This window comes from Zootoca vivipara, chromosome 16 (genome assembly GCF_965207765.1).
Source record: "Zootoca vivipara chromosome 16, rZooViv2.hap1.1, whole genome shotgun sequence".
Taxonomy (NCBI): domain Eukaryota; kingdom Metazoa; phylum Chordata; class Lepidosauria; order Squamata; family Lacertidae; genus Zootoca; species Zootoca vivipara.
In genome coordinates, this window is record NC_142599.1 from 19,887,226 (window position 1) to 19,911,874 (window position 24,649).

The 24,649-nt window shown below is 44.5% G+C and overlaps 1 protein-coding gene across 1 annotated transcript in view; it reads right to left on the reverse strand.

Annotated features, from left to right (window-relative positions):
• CIT (citron rho-interacting serine/threonine kinase) overlaps window positions 1-24,649 on the reverse strand; it is a 111,599-nt gene that overhangs the window by 68,751 nt on the left and 18,199 nt on the right. Inside the window, exons 10-16 of the mRNA XM_088659241.1 lie at window positions 20,665-20,845; window positions 7,937-8,039; window positions 6,906-7,049; window positions 5,737-5,856; window positions 5,233-5,412; window positions 4,309-4,362; window positions 1,085-1,138 (exon numbers count right to left, since the gene is read on the reverse strand). Coding sequence (XP_088515367.1) covers window positions 1,085-1,138; window positions 4,309-4,362; window positions 5,233-5,412; window positions 5,737-5,856; window positions 6,906-7,049; window positions 7,937-8,039; window positions 20,665-20,845 — 836 coding nt within the window. The remainder of the gene's footprint in view (window positions 1-1,084; window positions 1,139-4,308; window positions 4,363-5,232; window positions 5,413-5,736; window positions 5,857-6,905; window positions 7,050-7,936; window positions 8,040-20,664; window positions 20,846-24,649) is intronic.

Sequence of the window (24,649 nt, forward strand, 5' to 3'; positions counted from 1 at the left end):
TGCATTATGAAGTCTGAGGCAAGGTTTGCTGTTCAGCTGTAAACTGGCATGCATGTTATTTGCATGGTATTACAGGAGTTCTTTTTGGCCTTTGCACAGTAATTACAGATAAAAGGAGACGGGGAACTGTTTTCCTTTTTAAAAGAAACAAACTTTTTAAAAAAGTATATGGAGAAAACAGAAGGCAAATTGTGAGTGGTTTATGTGCCTTTGTTTCCATGGGAAATGACTCTCTGTGTGTGCCCCCAATAGCTTGCCACCAGGCCAATGCAAACCTCATCATGAAAAAGGTCCACACCCCTACATGAAACAGACACACAGGTTCGCTTTACAAGAGAAATTAAGTTCAGTTTTAGTGCCTCATTAGTGCTGAACATGTCTCAGATTGCTCAGGGCAGGCATCCCCAAACTTCGGCCCTCCAGATGTTTTGGACTACAATTCCCATTTTCCCTGACCATTGGTCCTACCAGCTAGGGATCATGGGAGTTGTAGGCCAAAACATCTGGAGGGCCGCAGTTTGGGGATGCCTGGCTCAGGGGCTGCTCTAAAAGGTTTCACACTTTGTATGCAAAGTTCCAGAATAGATGCAACATCGTCCACAAATTATGATTTGGCACCCACCCCATTCATGAAAAGTAGATCCAAATTAAGCAGTTGCAATCTGTTGCTGCTTCAGGGTTCGTTCTATTTTTATAATGTGGCCCCCAGTACTGAAAAAGCTCACACCTGGTGCAGAGCGCCTGATCTGGCCCCCCAGAGTTAAATCTCTACCAAATATTCCAATTCTGGCTCAGCTTCGGTTTTAAAAATAAACACAGGATGACATGTTGTGAAGAGGAGAAAGCACTGAGATCATCACGATTTTGGATCCCAATCCCCCACCTTTCTTCTCCCTTTCCTATCCAAAGCACAATGACTAATTCTGTTTTTGAACACGAGACACCACTCCTCCCCTCCTCTGCATTACGGCTTGCTGGTAAGTCTAAGGAGGAGATGTATAAACTGCATAAGAAGCGACTCACAACTTTTAAGTCGCACGCAAAAGCAATCAATTCTCTTAACACGCACCTATCCAAACCTTACCTTTGTCAGCTTCTCCTGTAGCTCTTGGATTTTGACCTGCTGTTCTGCATTCACCTACAAGGAAGAAAAGAGGCGTGGAAATACTAGGCAGTGTAATGCTACATCCAATCACTGCAGTCCCCCCACACTCTCACGTGATGCTTTCTTAAAGCAGGTCCTCTTGACTAAGGCATCCTCCTCCTGGGTGCTGTTGAATTACAACTCCCACCAATCCCAGCCAACATAGCCAATGGTCAGGGATGATGTGGGCTGAAGTTCAGCAATATCTGGAGAGTACCGTGCCAGCTACCCCAGTTGTCCAATGAAACAAAAAGGGACCCAGTTTGATTCTGGTTGGCTAGCAAAATATTTCTGGGAACGGTACAAAGTTTCTCTTTGCAAGGTGGAAAGGACTGTGGGTTGGTGAAAAGCCATTTGCGAATATGGAGCATTCATTACTTTTCTGGCAATAAGCCATGCTTGAAAAGAAACACCTAGAAGGATTAGAGGTCTAAGGAAAATAGGGTTTGGCTGGTTGCTTATCTACCAACAACACTGCCCACTTGTTCTCCTGCTGCCCCTGGGCCCAATCCTCACTTCAGCCAAGGAAAGGAAATGACAGCCCATTGCTTGACCTACTTGCTCTCCCTTCTTGAATAGGAGGCAAATGTGAAAAGGAATCGCAGTAGAGCCAGTGGCCCAACAATGCCTACCCAGATGCCAGCTCTGCGTCTAGCAAGATGTCAGGGATTGGCAAGACGCTGATGAGTGTGCAACTGGGGGAAGAGGGGCTGAAGTCTGACTCAGGAGAGGGGGCAGTGAGTTGGGGGGGGGGAACTGTTGTTGCCAGGAGGCAAGAGTCAGAGCCTGGGAAGGCTTCGGAGCTGGAGGGTGGAGCACAGGATGGGTCAGAAGAAAAGGAGGAAGAGGCAGGTCAGGCAAGTGAAGGGCCTGGAGCTCCCCCACCCTCTCCTGCACCACTGTTTCCTAGAACCTGGAGGGGACTGAAGAGGGGCGAGAAGAGGAAGCTTCCACATAGGCATAGACTTTGGCTACATGCGCGCAGCCCATCGGGGGGGGGGGGGGAGGTATATAAACTGGTAGAGGGGGAGTGGCCCCCTCCCACTGCAACTGCTCCATTGAGTGACGACCTGGGAATAGCTGCCTAGACACTAGTCCTATGCAAGGGCATTCAGATCCATAGAAATGACTATGTGTCAGCTTTGATAATGAGGAGTTAACTATCTGCCATGTCCACTCCTTTGGCTGGGGAGCGCCCTTGACAGAAACCTACGTCTCCTTGGCACTGCGGATCACAGTACTCCAGTACTACCTGTCAGCATTAAGCTGTCCCGGGGGCCAGTGGCTAAACTGGCCCCACAGGCCAAATACAGTGGAACCTCTACTTACGAATTTAATGTGTTCCAAACGCACATTTGTAAGTAGAAAAAATTTGTAAGTCAAATCCCATAAGAATGCATTGGGAGAAAAAATTCGTAAGTAGAAAAAATCCTATCTAAAAATTCGTAAGTAGAAAAAATCCTATCTAAAAATTCGTAAGTAGAAAAAATCCTATCTAAACAGCATCCATTCGTAAGTAGAAACATTCGTAAGTAGAGTTATTCATAAGTAGAGGTACCACTGTATGCGATTGCTCTCACAAACGTGAAGAACAACACACACACACACACAAGTCAGTAAGTAAGGCTAAACTGCTTTATTTACACATAAACTGGGAGCTCTACGTTATGGCTCCCTCTCTCTCTAGCTTCACAGCCAGTGAAGAGAAAGAACAAAGGAGAACAACAGTCCCACTTAGGAAGACAGTAAGACAAACATCCTGTCTACGTCACATCCACTCTGTGGAATGAAAACACATACAGTCATATGATACACAATAAACCTATGACTGCAGACGGGGAATGAATCTCCCAACAACCTCCCCCGATTTATGCCCTGTGCTGCAGTTCACCTTTGGAACTACTTGCAACTGGATTGGCATTGGGCCATACCATCTTGCACTTCTGATGAGTCATGGCGTCATAGCACTTTGACTATCAGGAAATTGCACAGTTGGCCTTGTTGGTGCACACGGCCATTTGGACGTGGTCCAGCTTCCTTCTCCAAGGAAAATGGTCTTTACCCATACAGCCTTTGGGCAAGGTTTGCTGTCTCTTGAGGACAAACTCTGTACCCTTCTCTAGACTCCGGGTTTTGAGACCTGTGTTGAGCCGCTTACAACAGGTATATATAGCCCCTTCTTTCTGGCATTCAATTCACAGTTCAACTTTCTCCTTGGACTCTCCTTTCTTCATCTCCCTGCCCGTTTTCTCTGGCCTCGGGGTTTCAGTCTACTGCCCCACTCTTCACCGCCCCAGCTTTTAGCCAATTCAGAAGCAGCACTCTTGCCTCCATCCCTTTCTGCTAACACACTGGACTACAGGGTTTTCTCCCTATAGCACCTCATTTTCTCAACTCCAGATCTCCGTTTCATATGCCTACCGTTCCTTAAAGTTCCTGGGTGGTACCCAACTAAACAGCTCCACTAGCACCATGAGTTTCAGCTGTGCAATGGAACGACCCTGCCCCCCTTTTCTCCCTGTGTGCCCCTAAACTTGTTCCAGGGGCTCCCCCAGCCCCCCCAGAGCAGATTTATGGGGTGGGCAAGTGGAAGGAAGGGCAGGGAAGTCACCTAAAACTCATTGTATTAGAAGAGCTGTTTAGAAGGATAGCTCTCCACTTCTAAGTAAATTGTCAAGTATAGCTTGTTTCTCTCGCCCACTCACTCTGCCTCTGGGTTCTCCTACCCATTAAGTATCCCTAACTTGGAAATTTCTTTCTCTTGAACTTTCCAGTCTTCTGCCCTGACTTGCCAACGCAGCTTGTGCCTGTCCTTAAGCCAGCTGCTGCAAGTTCATTTCAACTCACAAAGGTTGAAATGCCACAAAAAGTACAAGGTGGGCAAGTGCTCTCAAGTGGCTAGAGTGTTCATGAAAACTTAACTACAGGGCATCAACTCAGTCTGGAGGGTTAGGATGTTTCATCACCCACACCGCTTACCACAAAACCCCCATTTTCTTACATATATACATCTCACAAGTGCCGGGGGGGGGGGGGGGAGGGGAGAGAGAAACACCACCTATTGATCAGGCCTACTTAAAAATCAAACCACAGAATCACTAAATGAAAAGCCCGTTGAATTCATACTGGGGTTCTATCAGTACAAAACGCCCACAGGAACATACCTTCTCCAGTTTGGAATACAGCTCTCCTACTTCCGTTTTCCCTTGATCTTTAACCTTTAAAAGTAAAGATGAAAGAAAGATGAACCACCCAGCAACAGGATTCAGATCAGACACCGCAGTATGAGCAGCAGTTCCTCAGTTTCAAAGCTGTCTCAATCTGTTATTTCTTCAAACGAACATTAGAAAGTGCAGCTCTAAATGGGTCATGATTTTTTTTTACTGGTATTTAAAATGAATAAATGGGGTCAAAATAAAAGTGCTGCAGTTCCAAACTGCAAATGAATCATGTCAGTAGATCCATTACTAAGTTATGCTAAGAGGAAGGGGGTAAATTGATAAAGAGTGGTGAGAATGGACTCTTTCCTTTTGGAGAACAGGAATTCTGGAATAGATGCATCTATTCCACTTAATTTGCACAAAACTTTTTCCCCATGAACCCTTGATAGGCAGGCAAGAAAAACTGACTGGTAACAGAGAAAAATGTAGATTATTAATGACTATCAGATTTCTGGGGTGTTTTTTTTTAACCATTGCTGCTCCATTTCATGCTATTTTTTCTATTCACTACCAAAATAAAAAGCCTGAATTTCTTCCAAAGCCACGTTTTTTTAATTGCAACCCTATGAAGAGCCTGCTGGATCAGGCCAATAGCCCATCCAGTCCAGCATCCTGTTCTCACCATGGCCAACCCAAATGCCTGTGCGAAGCCCACAAGCAGGATTCGAGCACAAGACCATTCTGCCCTCCTGCAGTTTCCATCAACTGGTATTTGGAAGCATTGCTGCCTCTACCTTTGGAAGCAGAGCGGAGCAATCATGGCATGAAAACTAAGCCTAATGAAGTCGAATCTATTCTCAGTACACATTGGTGTGAGGAGCAAGACCGCCAAAATTAACCCCCCAAACAGAATTCTAGAACCCTGACCTTAGCTACCTTCTGGAGCCTGTTGTGACATTCTGTGGCTTTACGTTTGAACTCTTCAGCAGCCAATCGGGACTCTCTCAATTCCGATTCATAAAGATCACTCCGCCTGCGAGCTGAAATGAGGTCTTCTTCTAACTGATTCATCATTAGCCTCATCTCTTCTACCTGAGCCTGATACTCCTGTGGGAGGAAGTGGGGCGTCACACACTTCAGGAAGAACAAAGGAAAAAAATGGCAACCAGGCAGTTGTGTAAGGAAAAACACAGAGGGAGGAAGCACACACAACCACACAAAGTGAAACACATTTTTGCCGAACACAAAGGTTATGTCCCCTTTCATTTTAAAAAATGTATATATATGGAAAGCCGCACATGAGAGAGAGAGAAAAGTTTTTAAACTCCACCAACACCCTGGATCTATTCCTAGTGTGAGGACTGGATAGCACAAACCAAAGCCAAAGCTATCATCAGCCAATATATTCCACTGAGAAGTAGCTACACACACCTGTTCTTTGATTTCCTGCAGCTTCCGGCTCTGTTCCCTGATGTCATGAAGGAGCTGCAGTGCCTTGTCATCCTCCTGAGACACTTCCATCCGAGCCTGCTCCAGACTTCGCTTTAAGCTCTGCAAAAGCGCAACGTTTAATACACAGCCACTTTGCATGCCGCTGTACCAAGGAAAATGTTATCAGTTATGGATAAAAAACAAACCAACAGGACAGCAAAACCCAAAGCTTGCATCTTAAGCTTCTGTTCAGCTCCAGTCTCCTGCCTCGACAGCAACAAAAGAACACGTCCGCTTGAATGAAATATGGTACAGTGGTACCTCGACTTACGAAGGAAATCCATTCCGCGGCGCTCTTCGTTAGCCGAATCCATCGGTTGTCGAAGCGTCCGTTTTGCGCATGCGCAAAGCGCGATTTTGCGCTTCTGCGCATGCACCGACCGCACGCGCCACTTCTGCGCAGGCGCAGAACGCACACGGGGCGAAAAGACTTCTGGGTTTGCCGACTTCGTAAGTCGAAACCTTCAGAAGTCAAGACATGTCGAGGTACCACTGTATGTTGTTTTCTTAAAAACAAACAAAACAAACAAACATTTTGAAGTGCAATTTAAAGAGCTACATGAGCAAGGAGGACACCAGCAACTATCCCTGCTAAAGTACATTTATGTACTTTATGGACACTAGGTCCAATCTCTTGACACCTCCAGTTAGACCAAGAATTCCTTGGAAAGTCAAAGTATTGGCAATTTCAGATACGCCAATACTACAAAAAGAAAAGGATCAATGTTGGAAGATTCTTTGCACAGACTTCCCTACCAGTGTCAAATAAATGCTTCCGAATCATGACTACCTTGCTTCAGATTTGGTTAAGGAAATAGTCCAAAGTATGTAAACTCCAACAAGCACAATATCCGCTGCTATCTTCTGCATGGAAGACTCAAGCTAAATTTCCTTTGCCTTCTCTGCCATGCTGTCAATTTATCAGGTCATTAATGAATTAAAACCATGTAACAGGCTTACAGTGCTTTGCCAATTAACCACCCCTATTTAATTAAGGCAGCTATGCTTCTTAAGCTCCCTCTGCCATATGCCTTACTGATACATCCATAACAGAAAGGTTTTAGACCAACGGAAGTCGGTGACTTCAGGGGGAACAGGTAGAGGCTCACACTGCATTCTGTGATGTAGGTAGCCAGGTCCTGTTCAAGGAGGGATCGCTGGGTCTCGGAGGCTTTCAGTTCCACCTCCTTTTGGCTAAGTACAGCCTCCACCTCCGATACTCTGCGGTGCAAGCGAGTCATTTCCTGCTCCATCTGCAACAAACATTAAAAGGTTTAAAAGCATTTCCCAAGGGTCTACGAGCAGACAAAGGGTGGATGCACAACTCAAGAGGAAATCTGTCTCTGGAAGAGAGACTAGGCTAGAATTCTGTTTAAATTCAAATACCATGGTTCTGTTCCTGGGAATTCACAGTTCCTTCTCAAGGAAAGGCAGTAAGTCTAAGTCACCCCATTCATTCAAGCCGCTTGTTCCCATTCAGTCATTCTTCGAACCCCAGTTAGCAAAGAAGCCACAATCATTTTTTCACCTGATTATTATTTTTCTCCAGAGATGGGTCACTTTAGCTTTATCCCAAATCCATGTTGGACCAGAGGAGGGCTCCCCCCCATGTCCTTCTGAGGGATCAAATGTCAAGTCCAGCACGGAACAGAAAGAGAAGTAACGGCACACCCTTTAAAGTCTCTCAAAACAAAGAGAGGGGTTTAAAATGTATATCCCAGTGAGTTTTCTTTCAGCAACAGTTCTCACTGTCAAATCAATGAAGCGGCAACAGTTACATAAGCAGAAACCGAAGGACGAAGAGAGGAAAAGAAGCAGCAGAAGAGAAACTTCGTAGCATTCAGAACAGAACCGAAGCTGCTGAGGATTTGATGGAAGAAGAAATGCCACCTGCTGGAAGCCACTGCCGTCACCGCCAGGCCAAGCAAAGGTCTAGAGAAAATCCAGAGCCTCCTTTTGTTATAAAATTAACGGATCTAGAAAGAGACATGACCTAAACTCATCTCCCTCATCTAACTGGTGAGGAGGAAACTGCTCCACCGAAGCTGTGGGCCCATCAGCAGCATCTGGTAGGTCCTTTGGCATACACAGGTTGTAGATCCCTGGAGCAAGGTGGGAGGCTGGCCATGTAAATAAATACCTTGTGGCACTTATCCTGGGTGTCTTGCAGCTCTTTACTCTTAAGGAGGATTCTCTTTTCCATGGAGTTAATCTTGGCTGGAGAATCCAAACCCAAAGCAGACCTTTAAAGGGAAAAAAAGAACCCCAATAATAATAATAATAATAATGTTCATATATTTATGTACCACCACACCAGAGCAGTCTATATGGTTTATAAAAAGATAATTACACACACACGACCCCCCCCAAAAAAAACCTGGTGTTATCTAACTTCAACTCAGAGCAGGCCCATTGAAATTAATGGATCCAAGTTAGTCAGATTATTTTCAGTGGCTCTACTCTATACACGATTAACATTGGCTGCAACTCTGAATATCAGATAATACAACTAAAGCAAAAACATAGTGGCACATTTTGATAAACGCTTTACAGTCAGGTAAATGACTTAGTAACCTGGCCACCACATACTTTTTGTTGTGGACGGACTATAAGAGACATTATTTACTTATGGATATGAGCGGAGAGCTGTTTCCTCCCAGACATTGCTGGATTACAATTCCCAGCTCCCATAATCCTTGACCATTAGCCATGCTGGCTGGGCCCGATGGGAGTTGGACTCCGAAACCCCTGGAGGACCCACAGGTCCTTCCTCACCCCACCCCCACCCCCAGAGGATGCAAAAACCCACCAGAACATCCCTATGAATGTTATTGGGATAGGCTGCAAGATAAATATGAGAATGCCCTAGTTACAAGAGCTGAGCCACTTTATGTTGCTATTAAGCATCACGTAAAGACTTTTTTTTTTCTGAGAAAGGTGGGTATATTATGATTTTCACAAAGGCCACCACAACACATGACAATCTTTATGGCTGTGATTTAGAAGCCAGACAAAGGAAGTAATGGGAAAGACATGAAAAAGGTGTTGTTAAGATAGAAAGACCCCATGGGGTTTCCAACCATTAAGCACAACCTCCATTTAGAGTACATTATTGAGGTCTAACCTAGAGGCATTACTACCGGTAGTAGCTTGCACAGTGTTTGTTAGCATTAGAAGAGCAAAGTGTTAAAACTCTTCATGGGGGAAAAGAAACACCCAGAGATGTGCTTGGTGGCTTGAGAAAGACACTGGCCTGGTTCAGACATCACCATCTCAGTGTGATAGACCAGGCGTGGGGAACCTCTGGCCCTCCAGATGCTACTGAACCACAACTCCCATTATCCCTGGCCATGGGCCATGCTTGTTGGGGGTGATAGGAGTTGTAGTTCATTTCTCCACAACTACGACAGACAAAAGGCAGATTAAGACCCTCTTGCCCCTTACAACCTAGCATGCAGATCCCAGAAGGTTGTCCATGTGGGAATGTGATCCTCTGGCTCAAAAAAAAAAAAATACTAGCTATCCTAACCCCTATACAACATTGCCTGGACAGATCCCGTTGTCTAAAAAAACATCAAAACCTACTCTACATGCCAGCACTGTAGAGCAGTGTTTCTCAACCAGTGTGCCTCCAGATGTTTTGGGACTACAACTCCCATCATTCCTGACCACTGGTCTTGCTAGCTAGGGATGATGGGAGTTGTAGTCCCAAAACATCTGGAGGCACACTGGTTGAGAAACACTGCTGTAGAGGGCCAACGCTGAAATATTCTTTCTGGAACTGGAGCTGTTTGTTGTTAGACACTTTGTATATTAAGAACTAGATTGATAAAACATGTTTATACTCCCCCACCCATCCTTAAATGCTTAACGTAATAAAAGAAAAAGAAAACCACAACATGCACACACAAAAGCTATTCACAGCAGCACAGCCTATTTAAACTAAGCAATTAATAAACTGGTTGTAGATCCCTGGAGCGAGGAGGGAAGCCAGCCATGGAAATAAATACCTTGGGGTAGTTTGAATAGCAAATGCTTACTACTAGAGGAATTTGCAGAAGCACAAATGCAAAGAAAAAGCAGGTGACCTGTCCATAGGAGTACATATACTTGCCAGGGTGCCATTGGTCACTACTTTCTTTTTTGCCGGCTGAGAGCGCCCCAAAAGTGTGGCAGCTCCCCCAACTTCAAGGTTTCCCTGACTTTGGAGTTTCTACGAGGCCCTGCCTTTCTCCAGACTCCAGTTGGGCTTGACCGACAGCAAGTCATACTGATATTTTCTGACCCTCCCCCATGGCTCAATGTAACAGGGACACATGTCCCAGTCTCCTTTCCACACAGCTATGAATTTGGGGGGGGGGGAGAGAGACATCTGCCGCACCAAGCCTTCAAAGCTTGCCTATGGCATTACAAACAAGACCTTGCTCTGCTCTCTCGGAGGAACAACAGGCAGAACCAAAGGTGAACACACTTTGGTTAGTTAACAGGACCAATCGCTATCAGTAATTTGGTGGAATAGAACGTTTTCTCCATGAAGGCCTACCCCAGCTTAACTTTGGGGGGGGGGGGTAGGCGACTTGAGATTTTTATGTTTGTTTCATCTTAGTTGCTGCTTTGGTGATATCACTGTGTTACTGTTATCCTGCTTATGCACAAGTATGTAAGAGCGGCCCTACTGGATTGGGCCAAAGACCCACCTAGTCCAGCATCTTGTTCTTACAGTGCCCCTGGGAAGTCCATAAGCAGGACACAAACCCCCAAGTCTTACGGTACTCTTCCCTCTTGTGATTCCCACCAGTATGTGTACAGAGGCATGCTGCCTTCAACAGTTGGGGGAGAACACAGCCAACACAGCCAACATAGCCTCTGTAACCTAGTCATATTTGCCTTTCCTCTCTACCCGTATCACCAAATTTCTTTCTTCTTATTTCTCTGGATAATTCCTTCTGCAAAGCCCCATTCTGACCTGCTTGCTGGTTTCTCAGACTTCCAGCTCCTGCTTCCACCTTCCTTCTCTAGGCCTTCAAAATGTTCTTCCTGTCAAGGATCTAAGCAGCCAGCATTCCTTCTCCCTATCATACTCTACTGCATAGAACCACAGAATCATAGAGTTGGAAGAGACCACAAGGGCCATCCAGTCCAACCCCCTGCCAAGCAGGAAACACCATCAAAGTATTCTTGACATATGCCTCTGCTTAAAGACCTCCAGAGAAGGAGACTCCACCACACTCCTTGGTAGCAAATTCCACTGCACTTTGACTCATCTCAGGCAGTCAATGTAGAGTTTCACCAACACAAATGCCACTTGCACCCATAGTGTGACTTCAAGATGATAGATTTCATAAAATCATAGAGTTGGAAGGGACCCTGAGGATCATCTAGTTCAACCCCCTGCAATGCAATGCAGCTGTCCCATACAGGAATCAAACCTGCAACCTTGGTGTTATCAGCACCACGCTCTAACTAACTGAGCTTAGATTCACTAACTCTTCTCCCTGGCCCACCATCTCTTAAATCAGAGTGGTGGGGACCAAGGACAGGGCCTTTTCAAAGCTGATGCTATAGCCCTATGACCGGACATCTGCCACACACCTTCTCTTGCTGACTTTAGATGTGCTGCAAAAAACACTCTGCTCAGAAACCCTTTCTATGATTAAGCCTTAGTGTCTCTTTAGGATGACCCCTTAAATTCTTTGTATTGCTTGTGTTGTAGGACACCCTGGAAACATTTTATTTTGGAAGGTACAACTAACCGACTGAATGAATGAATCAATGAAAAAGCATTTCATCCCATTTTTAGTACATACCCATCACCAACAGACTTTCTAATCTGAAGCCAGTTACTAAGGAACTACAATACACCCAACTATGAGAGCGTTTAGTAATACGTATTCCAATGATTACCACATAATTAGGTGAGCCAGCTCCAGATCATTTTTTTAAAAAAACAACAATGACCAAGACACAAAATTCTTCTAACATAATCCAAACTAAGAAAAGGCATACAGCAGGTCATATTAAAGCACGAAATGAACTTGGGGCATAACTTTGTTCCCAAACAAGCACTTACTTCAATATGCTGAATCCAGCTTCGTGCAACACATGGGAAGCTGCCATATGCCAAGTCAGACCATTGGTCCATTTTGCTCAATGCAATCTATACTGGCTGGCAGCAACTCTCCAGGGTTTCAGACAGGGGACATTCCCAGACCTATCTGAAGATACTGGGGGTTGAACCTGGGACGTTCTGTATCCAAAGCAGAAACACTACCACTGAGCTATGCCCTTCCCCAAAACACCTACCCATTTCTTATTACTTACATTTATATAACTACTTCCCCCGCACCCCAGGAGCTCAAGGTGGTATATATGGTTCTCCCCTCTCCATTTTACTCTCACAACAACCCTGTGAGGCAGGTTAGGCTGAGAGACAGCAAATGACCCAAGTAACAGCCCCCACCTCAGTTTTCCCTACAACGCTTTTCACATTTAATAACTCTTCTGTACAATATAATTTAAATGGCTAAGCCTGCTGAGGAAGTATCTTTTCCCACAGGCTGCCTAGAGTTTTTAAAATGCCTTCCATTTAATAAAAGTACTGCCATTTGTTTTTCCCCCTACATTTCAGAACTAATTAGATTTTTCCCCTGCTGCAGTATATTTGAGAAAGGCTACACACCTGGCATCATGTAGGTTTAAGACTACAATTTGTGGTTTCCTCCGTGTGGAGCTGCTTGCAAAGACAATCCAGAAACTCCCAGTCATCCAGTACGTTCCCTAACTGGTGTTCTTTCATTTTTTTATTCTATTCTATTTGTTTTAAAATTATTTTAAATAACTAACTGGCTGGCTACTGGGAGCAGCTAGGGTGCTTATAGCACAAGTGTGGAGGACACCACAGGGCCTGCTAATATCTTTATGGCATGAAAACATACGGAACCTGGCCATCGCGGAGAAGATAATGCATAATATTGTTATGAACTTCGGGGGGGAGGCTAGATCCCTCTAAATGTGTTGTGGGTTTGTGCCAGATCCTCCCCATAATTCTTGGCTTTAGTAAAAGTCAGAATTAAACAAGGTTCGATTACAGCGGGCCAAACACGGAAATTCCTAGGTTTAGCGTACGCAAACAAACCAGGCTATCAGGGCAGGACCAGCTGAGTGCAAGCCAAACTTGGCCCTCCAGTTGTTTTGGGACTACAATTCCCATCATCCCTGACCACTGGGCCTGTTAGCTAGGGATGATGGGAGTTGTAGTCCCTAAACAGCTGGAGGACCAAGTTTGGCCATGCCTGCTTTAAGGAATAAAGCAGAGTACAGTGCCGCCTGCCTGCCTTCCCCGCTGCCAGTCCCCCCGGAGCCCATAGGAACGCACTGATTAAGTTTCAATGCATTCCTATGGGAAACCGCAACTCGCTAGACGAAAAATTCATTACACGAATTGACCCGTGGAACGAATTTATTTCGTCTAGCGAGGCACCTCTGTAAATGGCCCATCAATAAAAACCATCACCAGGGCAGAAGACTCCCAGCCACTCAACAGAGGAGGGCAGTTTCCAAGGTTGGGGGGTGGGGCTTCTTTGCTGAGTGCTAGTGGACAAAGGCCAGGTTTAGGATTCCTAATAGGAATGCTGTAGGCCAGGGATGTCCAACCAGTAGATTGTGAGCTACCGGTAGATCCCCAGCTGATGCTGGTAGATCGCGGGATCCTTATCTTGTACAAAAAGTTATGGGGGTGGGGGAGAAAGCTCAACAAATCTGGGCAATCCACCCACCCCACGCATGTTCCTCTTCCCTCCAATGACAATGGGTAGATCACTGCCAGTTTTTTTAATATACTTGCAGTCTCTTGAGAGTTGGACATGTCTGCTGTAGGCTCTGGGAGCTCCTTGGAGTCAGATAGCAGTGAGAAGGAGGAGGAGGAGGGGCAAAGCTCCACGTGAGCTGGGAATGACAGGCTGGAACTAAGAGACATGGGGAGATGGTGTTTTGGTTGCCCTGGAATCCAATACTGCACTCCTGCAGGAAGCAAGGCCACTAAGAGATGTGAATGCTTTGAACTCTCCACAGTAGATTCAGGTGTATATAAGTGCAAATAAAACACTGTGACTTAAAAGATATGGGTCTCTGCCGTACCTAATTTTCCAAACCCAGCTGGAATCTTGTCACTGCTAGGCAGAGATTGGGGGTGGCGTGCAACAATATAAACGTCTCCAAAGGTTTAGAAACCACAGAACATGTTTATGTGGTATTGTGGGATTTCATTTCTAATGCTACAATACTTATCTCAGGACTCTTTGTCGCCACCAATGGGGAAGTATGGCAATCTTAAAAGCTTATTTACAGGTGTTTGCTCATGTTTTCTCGCCTTGTGCTTAAGAAACTGGTGGCCCTTTATTTGAGGTTCTTCCTCTCGTGTTATTTTTTGTGCATGATTGAAATTTTATTTTTTTTAAAGTGAATTCTTACCCACCCTTCACCACAAGGTCCCAGGGCAGGTAAGAATCATATAGTATCAAAACCCAATAGAACTATTTGAAACAAACAAAAGAATATATACCAGACTATAGAGATGGTCTCTCTCACACACAAATAAATAAATCACTGTCCAATGTCCAAGCATCTTCTGGAACCACATTCCGCCCATCTTAGAAGAATTTCATTAGCTGTTAATTTGTTTCAGGACCATGAAAACCCTAGACAAGAGTCTCGATTAAGGGTGTTTCAGAAAAAAAAACCTCTCCCATACAAGCTCCCCACCCCCTGCAACGTTATAAGGTCTTTGGATAAGGTCCTGCTATGGTTTACCACTCGAAAGGGGCCTTTTTAAATAGTGGAATATCACCTGCCACCACTGTTCCCCTTGAAGTCCACAAAGCAGGCCCATTCCTGTGGGTTTTTGATGAAAGGTTTGATGAGCTATATAGGCAATCCTTTTTTTATAAAATCCTTTTGCTGCCTTGAAAGTTTTTATTGGGTCCCAACTGTTACTAAATGATGCTGTAGGCGTCAGTGTTTACATTGCTTGTAAGCAACCTGGTTGGTCTATTTTGGGACAGAAAGGCAGTTAGGAGACAAAAATAAAAATTAGCCATCTCCTGCAAAGGCTTGCTCTAATTCCTCCAGATGCAAGAGCATCTTCTACAGTCTCTGTCAAAACAATAATTAACAAATATTATCATATATTTGCAAAAGCATGTAAACTATTGCATTGCTTGAACCATGGATGTTTGCCACCTTGGGCTACTTTGGGAGGAAGAGTCGGACAGAAATAAAATTAATAAATAAACAAGCTTGAGCTTGTGGCAGGGCGAGCACAGCAGCACTCACCAGCCCCGTCTACAACTTCAGCTTCCTTTGTGTGCATCTGATGAAATCTCTATAGTACACAATGCAGAATTCCAGATGCACAGTCTTAAGAATGCATGTGACTTTGGACATTGTCACAACTCCTAATGCCGAGATCATGCCTTACAGCCAATGAGGAAATATGGCGCGGGATGGAGGAAGAGAGATGATCCCAATGTAATACCTTAGTTTACCCCAGGCATCCCCAAACTTCAGCCCTCCAGGTGTTTTGGACTACAATTCCCATCATCCCTGACCACTGGTCCTGTTAGCTAGGGATCACGGGAGTTGTAGGCCAAAACATCTGGAGGGCCGCAGTTTGGGGGTGTCTGGTTTACACCATTGAGGTTGGGAACCTGTGGCCCTCCAGATGTTCATCAGCATGACCAATGGTCAGAGATGCTGGGAGCTGTTGTCCAACACCTTCAGAGAAGACAACAGGTTCCTCATCCCTGCTTTACATACACATTAATAGGTTAAGTTAATGCTGGTTTTCCCCAATGCCAGAAACCAGTTTCCAATGCAGAAATAATAATAATAATAATAATAATAATAATAATAATAATAATAATAATATATTTATACCCCACCCATCTGGCTGGGTTTCCCCAGCCACTCTGGGCGGCTTCCCACAGAAAAATAAAATAAAATAATCGATTAAACATTAAAAGCCTCCCTAAACAAAGTGTTTTATTTACCAAATTCTTGAGAACCCTAGTTTCTGCTTTAAAAGAAATTCCATTTTCTGCCCCTCATCAATGTACCTCAGTTACAGCAACACATAAACAGCAGCTTTTAGAGGGTCACTGAACAGGAAGCCTCAGATGTTGAAGGAACTTAGCAGACCAGCTGATGACATTTTTCAAGGCTTGAATCAAGGCTGTGGGTGGTTCTTTCAATGCAAGAAAAAATCAGCCCATATAGACATTCTCCCACCAATTCTCAGCTCATTAAAGTACTTAGTTTGGTAATTAGTTCTCAGCAGTCCTTGCCCAAGACACCTCACTGGTTGAAGCAGAGCCGAACTCCACATACAGTTCACAGGAAGTTGTATCACTTCAGACTGAAGGCGGGGGATCACGTGACAGAATGCCCCTATCAAGTGATACCAAAATAAATTCCCTGCACGTAGAAAACAAGCATGTCGATAACAGTCGTTTCCCTGAATTGCTAGTTTTCTATGTGCAGGGAATTTTAGCTACTTTATTTGTAGGGAGCGCCCTTGCATTGTTAGACTCCTTGCACCAGCACTCCAGAGTGGTACACCCCAGATACAGGTTACCACCACCTCAGTGAAAGATTGCACAAGGTGCTTTAAGGGCTAGGATTCAAATTCAGAGCTTGCTGCTCTCTCTCCTCCCCCTCCTATACTTTATGGCAACAGCAACCTTGCAAATGCCATCACTTTCCTTAGCAGTGCACTAATGTGTTATTAAGACAGGGGAGATTTCACACTCCAGCATGGGTCGCCCTGTGTCACATCCACGCTTGCTAATTCAATCCATGTCTAGTGTCTACTAAACAATCAGTTATTGATCAAAATAAATCAAGGCATGCACATGGCCTTGTGATTTGCAAGATGAAGTCTATAAGCAATGGACTGTGTTACAATCCAGAATTTTCCTTATCAACTGGAATGCCACACAGCTTTTCTGAATGTGGAATTGTGAAATTCTGGTTTCAAATCTGTGTGAAACCAGGATTCCTGGTCACTGACAGGTGTCTGAGACCCAAAGCAACTCAGATGGGGAGCTCAGGCCTTGTATCCAGTATCTAGCTCACAGTGGGCCTGTTGAAATTGGTAGACTTGACTTACTATGCTTTTAAATGTGTTGGAAGCTGCCCAGAGTAGCTGGAGCAACCCAGCCAGTTGGGCAGGGTATAAATAAAAAAATTATTATTATTTTTAACTTTGATGAATTAAATTCAATGAGTATAACTCTGAGTAGGACTATGATTGGGTACAATCCTTTTTCTCCCACACAATATACTTAGCCTACTGTATTTTTCCATCTATAAGACGCCTCCATGTATAAGACTCAGATTTGAGAAAATGGGGGAGATGGCCCAGAGTATAAAACGCCCCCTAATTTTTGAAATTATTTTTTTTGGGGGGGGAACCTAGTCTTATACACACAAAAATACGGTATCTAAAATGCCCCAGTTGACAAGCCTGCTGTTGAGAAATGTCAGTTAACAAGCAGAAAGACACCGTAACTTATTATTCCAGATGACTCAAGCTCTCACAGAAACACCCTAATCTTCTGAAATACACTTTATCTTTTCTACATGAAATATATAGCCATTCTTATAAGACAACAAACATGATAATGATATTCAAGACCGAAAAATGAGAAGGGCAATTAAAACCATTGCTTCCAGATGTATGACCATCTCATAAGCACCCGTCTCGTTATTTTAAAGGGCAAGCTGATCAACCATTTCTATGCAGAATGTCTAGGCTCTTGTTTCATCTCAACAGTTGGAAGACCCTGTTGACTGAGAAGTACCTGTCATACTCCACAATTAACAAAAATGGCTCCCCGAATTTTAAAAATACACAGAGCATATCAACACCACATAAGTAGCGTGGCGCACACTGTTGTCATTTCCTCTCCCTAGGGAACTCTGGGAACTAGTTCTGTGAGGAGGGAGTAAAGCTTTCCACCAGAGAATTTGCAGCAGCTGCACAACACTACAATTCCCATGATTCTTTGGGGGAAGCCATTTCACTTAAACCAATATAAAACTCTATAAAGGTCTCAAGCAGTGCTATTTTTCTAGAAAAAGAGGTGCTGGAACTCAACAAGAACACCTCCCTCCTTCTCTTAGAATGTCAATGGCACCTACCTGAGAGTTCTGGCTGGAAAAAAAAAAGCCCTGGTCTGCAGTATAAAATACAGAGAATCAGAATGTCTAGGCATATGCAGCAGCACGACTTGAAATCTTGAGAGGTTTCCTAAAACTATCATAACTGACCTTGCTACTTTTTAATTAAGTCATTTGAGGATGCTGCACCTAGCCAGAAACAGACAATTAATCTTCTGGTTCTGACTCTAAACGACAATAAATAAACAGTATCTACCAGGTGTACATGAAATTAGCACAATATGTTTGTTAACATATTAGTGCAATATGTTTCTCTTTAAGAAATATCTGCTATTGCAAGAAAATCCTTTACTAAATCCAAATGACATCATTTTCAATGTATCCTAAAAATTGTAAGGTAGCCACAGAAACTGTACCAGCATCCAAGCAGAAGCAAATCAACCACAACCCTTTTACACATCCAAGATAGTCTTCACCAAGTTGCATGCCCAGGTTGGAGGTGAAAAATACATCAGACAGCAAAGCTATCCCATGGGTCATCAATAAACTAATGCCACAAAACATGATCCGTAAGTCAATGAATACAGTGTGCAATCTGGACTTCCAGTTCAGCTAAAATGGCTCAAGTATCATGGCAACAATGGTCTATATATCTCTGTACTGAGATCTATAATCTCAATTATGGACTCATTTTCTGGACAAGATCATACCAAAGAGTTTCATCTATTAGTCTCCAACTCAGTGCTAAATATTAATAGCAGCATTTGTACAATGCTTTCAAATGTTCAAAGCACTCCCTACACATCATCTCATTGCAATCCTTACAACAATCCTGCAAGGTAAGCTGCTGATGCAATTAGCTGCACAAGGCAGGTGGGGGCCACAGGCTGAGCGGGAGATGATTGCCTAAAGCCAGTACATGATTTTATGGCAGAGGCAAGAGTCAAAATAATGCCTTAGCCACTCTTTATTTCTTCTGAAATCGGAGCAGATGTTCTGGAGCACAATTTAAAGTCTCAGAAAAAGTCTCTGATCTTTTATTTCAAGATCTTAATTGTTAATTTGATCACTATTGCTAGTCTAATCTTCAGCTTCCAAAATTTACGTTTTTTAAAAATATAATTACCTCCTTGAATAAAGGTTCATTTGTAAGAAACAGTAAAAAGCCCCGGGAATTGCCCTGCGGGATCGGACTAAAATGACTAGAAGTCTCTGGGCAGCTTACAAGCCGGATGTGAAGGCAACAGCCTTTTATTTTATTTTATGCCCCCAGCATTAGGTATTCACAGAGGTATACTGCCTCTGAGCATGGAGGTTTCAGCCAATAGCCATTGATAACCTCCACGAATTAGCCAATATAAACCCACCGTTCCATCACATAGATAGCGGCAGCTCAAGATGCCTATTGTGAAAGGGAAGATTTCCAGTCTAGCAACCATCTTTCTAGTTCTCATCGGAACATTTTAAAAAGATTTCCAGGAGCGACAATGCCAAAACTGAGCACAAAATAGATCAAGAGAGGATTGCCTCACTGGTGCAGAGGCAACGGCACCACCTTCCAATTCCTGCTTGGTACTCCCTTGTCTTCGTCCCCCACCAGAAAAGAGACACCTGCGAGTAGGAGAACACCACAGGCAGTCAAGAAGCTCCCTTCTAATTGCTGGCCTATTTAAGGTTCCTCTCTGACTCATAACCCTGGGAACATCGTTGGTGCCAGGAGAGGAATCAGATTCGGTTTCCAGGCTTCTCTTTTAAACAAATCATCTTCCACACATGCCCCAAGTGTTCACATTTGAACTGTATTTTTTAAATGCAGGGACCTGATTTGGTTAGACTTTCTACCCCATAATACAACTTGCTTTATACGGAGACATTGGGGGCGGGCTAACAGCACACTGTACGTTGGAATCCCAAGTCAAGTCTCTGCATTTAGCCATTCTTCAATTGGACGTGCTATATACTCATGCTTTACTTCTGGGCAGTAGCAGCAAAAAAATATATATTAAGGGCCCACCAGACCAGAAGGGGCATCATTATACAACTGATGCTCTTCCCTGTATCACTGCCGTATAGGACCTTCTACCTTCCCATAAGACATCCAATCACTATGGACTTCTGCATCATCCATCCTGCAGCTCCAATGCCTCTTTTGACCATGAGTTTTGTCGATTACCTTGCTCCCAGTTTCAGTGGGTAACCTGAGCTGCTTGCTAGTTTGCTCCCAGGAAAATGAACTGCACACCTCTGTGCCTCCCTGGACCAACCTTGTAGACCTAGAGTGCTTGGCAATACTATTTCACACCAATCAAACACACCCCCACCCCTCAACATCTGAAACTCTTCTAAATTCCTCCTAAATTCCTGCAAAGCCACAGAGAGAGAATTCAGTCAAAACCGTTCACTTCCCTCTAGGATGTAGCAGACAGATTCTAAGACGAGGAGCGTTATAGACTCAGAATGAAGCATTCCTTTCATGCAACAATATTGGGAAGGGGGGTGAGAGCCAATGACATGAATCACAGCTAAAGCAAAGCCTGAATCATCTTCCTATAGCAGAGGGAAGACCAGTCAAAAGCTGGGTATTCACATTTCCCCAACCTTACCCCCCCCCCACTCCCCGTTCCACCGCCAAGTACATCAAGCACTGATTTCCCCCTATTCATTCTCTACAAAACAGCAATTCCTACTTACTCTGTTCGGAGAATCCCCAACGCCTTGATGAAGGAGAACCCTACAAATGGCAAATCTTCACCAGAGAAACCTGCAGGGTTCAGCTGGCACAGAGAGGATACAATTCGTGGATTCTTGTCTGGTTCATCGAAATTTGAGGTGTCATCATCAGACTTGATGGTAGGCACAAAGGGGGGAGGAGCTGGTTATTTCGTTAAAAAAAACATAAAGAAGAAGGAACAAAAAAAATTAGCTGCAGTTTGCTGTCAAAGTCCCTCTCGTTCAGCATTGTCAATGGCACTGCAGCTCCTGCTTTTAATCTTGCTAACACCAGCAGGCTGAGCCACTGCTCTCCAACCTATTACAGCAACAAGAGATTAACCCTTTGGCTGCCAACATGGCTACCACTCTGCAGGCAGGAGAATCTCTTGCTGCTTTTGAACCAGCCTTGCACCTTCAAGAACAAGCCAACAACGGCAATATGTCAAGTTTCAATCTTGTCTGTCTGCAGGATGCTTCCCTCCTGATCTCTTTGGACAAGGGAGATCCATCTAAGCAACCTGAATCAATGAAGCAAACCTTGGCTGCTCTGCCTACAGATGGGGTCGTGCCAAACAGAACCAGTAGCACCCGCAGCCTGGATAGCAGACCCTCGCCTCCCATTACTAAATTAATCTTGTCTGTGGAAACGCTGCAGCTGATAAACCCCAGCCCTTTTGAGAATTCATGTTCCCAGCTTTGCTAAAACACCACTGATGGGGCTCCACCGCAGTCTAGCTTCAGTGCTATCAACTCTATCAAATAGGCAAGAGTAAGAACAATTTCTCCCCCTTTAGCTGGCACCCTTAAAGCTCCTGCTCTCAAACTGCTTCATTTTAGCCTTCCTTTAAGGTTTAAATAAAGCAGCAGAGCTACAAAATCTTGAAGAGATATGCTTTTCCCCAAACCATGTTCAGCAGCAGAGTTGCTTGCTGGCGCTGCACGTATACAGAACGAAGCCCTGCTCATTAGGTATTATGCACCTTCATTTGTTTCAAATATGCATTTAATCAAGGGACCCAGGTGGTGCAGTGGGTTAAACCACTGAGCCTAGGGCTTGCTGATCAGAAGGTCGGCGGTTCGAATCCCTGTGATGGGGTGAGCTCCCGTTGCTTGGTCCCAGCTCCTGCCAACCTAGCAGTTCGAAAGCACGTCAAAATGCAAGTAGATAAATAGGAACCGCTACAGCGGGAAGGTAAACGGCGTTTCCATGTGTTGCTCTGGTTTGCCAGAAGCGGCTTTGTCATGCTGGCCACATGACCTGGAAGCTATACGCCGGCTCCCTCGGCCAATAATGCGAGATGAGCGCGCAACCCCAGAGTCGGTCACGACTGGACCTAATGGTCAGGGGTCCCTTTACCTTTACCTTTATGCATTTAATCAATCAATGCAAATCATCACAGAATGCAAATCAGCCAGGTTCTCTTTTTGCTCTGTGAAGCAGAATCCCTTCAGCCAGCTCGCTCCTCATCACAAGCTGGTGAATGTATAGTGTGCTAATGCCGTTACCATGGATTCCGTATAGATCTCCGGCAGCTGAAGGGCTGATGGGAAATGAATGCTGGGAGCCAGCATTACAGTCCCTGCAGTGCAGACTCCCTGCTCCTCACTTTGTGCATGCTCCAGAGTTTAAAGCCTGCCTGACTCCCTCTATTCCTGACAGATGCTGATACTTATCTGACGGACACAGGCAAAACATGAGTCACTACCGGAGCTTACTAGCTCCCTCTAGGCTGCCAGAGCCTTTTGCAACACAGGTTTTTAACTCTTTGCTTTTTATATATATACTTTTAAACCATCGCAAGTGAATGACCAGAATTAATAAGCCAATTTTTTAAAAAAGCGTCTTCCTAATTCACATCACCCAGAATACATATTGGCAGCCTTTCGTGGAGAAAATGCTGACGCTGCTTTCACAAATAGATGAGCAAGCTGATTTTCTCAGAGGTTAAAAGTAACTAAGAGTAAAACGGCAGGGTGGATAACGCAGTGAGGAGATTAATATTATAAGATACGATTTTACATATAGGGATGTAAAGAATGATCTTTTTAAAGCATTGTTTTCATAAATTGGTTAAATTAGATTTTATTTCCCCTCTTCATGGCAGGGACATCCAACTCCCAAGAGACTGTGATCTACTCACAGAATAAAAAACTGGTAGTGCTCTACCCCTTTTGGGGTGCGGGGTTCAGGTCAAGGTTGTTGAGATTTTTTCAGGGAGGGAAATCAATCTTGCATAAATTTAGTTGCTGAAACAAGGATAAAATGATGAACGTATCTTTGGATTCTTTTGAAACGCAAAAGGCCCATTGCAGACTACAGTGGTACCTCTACTTACGAATTTAATGCGTTCCGAACACACATTTGTAAGTCGGGAAAAATTGTAAGTCGAATCCCATAGGAATGCATTGGGAGAAAAAAATCGTAAGTAGAAGCAACCCTATCTAAAAATCCGTAAGTAGAAAAAATCCTATCTAAACCGCATCCAAGATGGTGGACGGAGCTCCATTCGTAAGTAGTTATTCGTAAGTAGAGGTACCACTGTACTTGCTTCCTGAGCTCTTAACCTATGGGTTTATGTGCTCCCTCCGTTTTCAGCCTTAACCATGGTGTAAAAATGCCTGGAACAAGGCAATGCCCAATCCACGACTACCTTCTTACCCAGATTTAAAGTTGGTAGCCAACAGAACAATACCCCGTGGTTTAATGCTAACAATGGAAGAAAGGAGGGAACAAGCCCGTGGAATGTTCTGTAATTTCTTAACCAGGGTTAAAGATTGGGAAACAATCTTGGTGCTGCTAACCAAAAAGCAATATTATTCATCTGCACTCCGAGTTGAAATAGTCTATGACCTAGGGAAAGTAGTAGATGCAGTTTTTAGCAGCTCTGTATTAGGAAAGTATGGGGACCCAGGTGGCGCTGTGGGATAAACCACTGAGCCTAGGGCTTGCTGATCAGAAGGTCAGTGGTTCGAATCCCTGTGACGGGGTGAGCTCCCGTTGCTTGGTCCCAGCTCCTGCCAACCTAGCAGTTCAAAAGCACATCAAAATGCAAGTAGATAAATAGGAACCGCTACAGCGGGAAGGTAAACAGTGTTTCCATGTGCTGCTCTGGTTTGCCAGAAGTGGCTTTGTCATGCTGGCCACATGACCTGGAAGCTGTACACCGGCTCCCTCGGCCAATAATGCGAGATGAGCGTGCAACCCCAGAGTCGGTCACGACTGGACCTAATGGTCAGGGGTCCGTTTACCTTTACCTATTAGGAAAGTACATAATCAGAATGTATTTTTTCTGGTGCCTTCTGAAAGGTGGTTAAAGAACTTCCTTTCTACAGAGATTTTCTCTGTCCTGTAAAATTTATTCTACTTATATCTTTGAAAACATGTTGAGCTCAGCAGCCCCCTTAAGAATGAGCCTTGAATTCCTTCTGCTGCCTGAAGGCAACCAGCTTCCTAATCCCCTTGCTAGTCTTCATTATTGAGCTGCCAGAGAACTTGAGCATGGACCCCTGTGGATCAAGCACTGCCTCTCTGTTCCAGTTCTGGGTTTTGGTCCAACGACAGAACTGCGGGCAATTCCAGCCTGAAGGTGCACATCACAGCCACAGTGCCACCTAGTCTGGGAAGTCAAAAGACACTAGAGGGCCAATCTGGTGTGACTAACTGGCTTAAAGACAGACCCTCAGACCTACTGACTTCTTTCAGTCTGAGCAATCTGTCATTGTGGGAACCACTGAGGTCTCACACCATGTTGCCTGGTGATTGGCCTCCAGCCAGCCCTTTTGCCTGAAAGACACTTGCCCGCCCTCAAGGCTAAGCACCTGACACACTGCTGACTTATCTTCCAAAGCCACAAGCACCTGACCTCCCAGGATAACCTAGAGACTGATTTTATAAAGCAGGGATGGGGAACCTGTAGCCCTCCAGATGTTGCTGGACTCTATCAACCCTGGGCATTGAGCATGC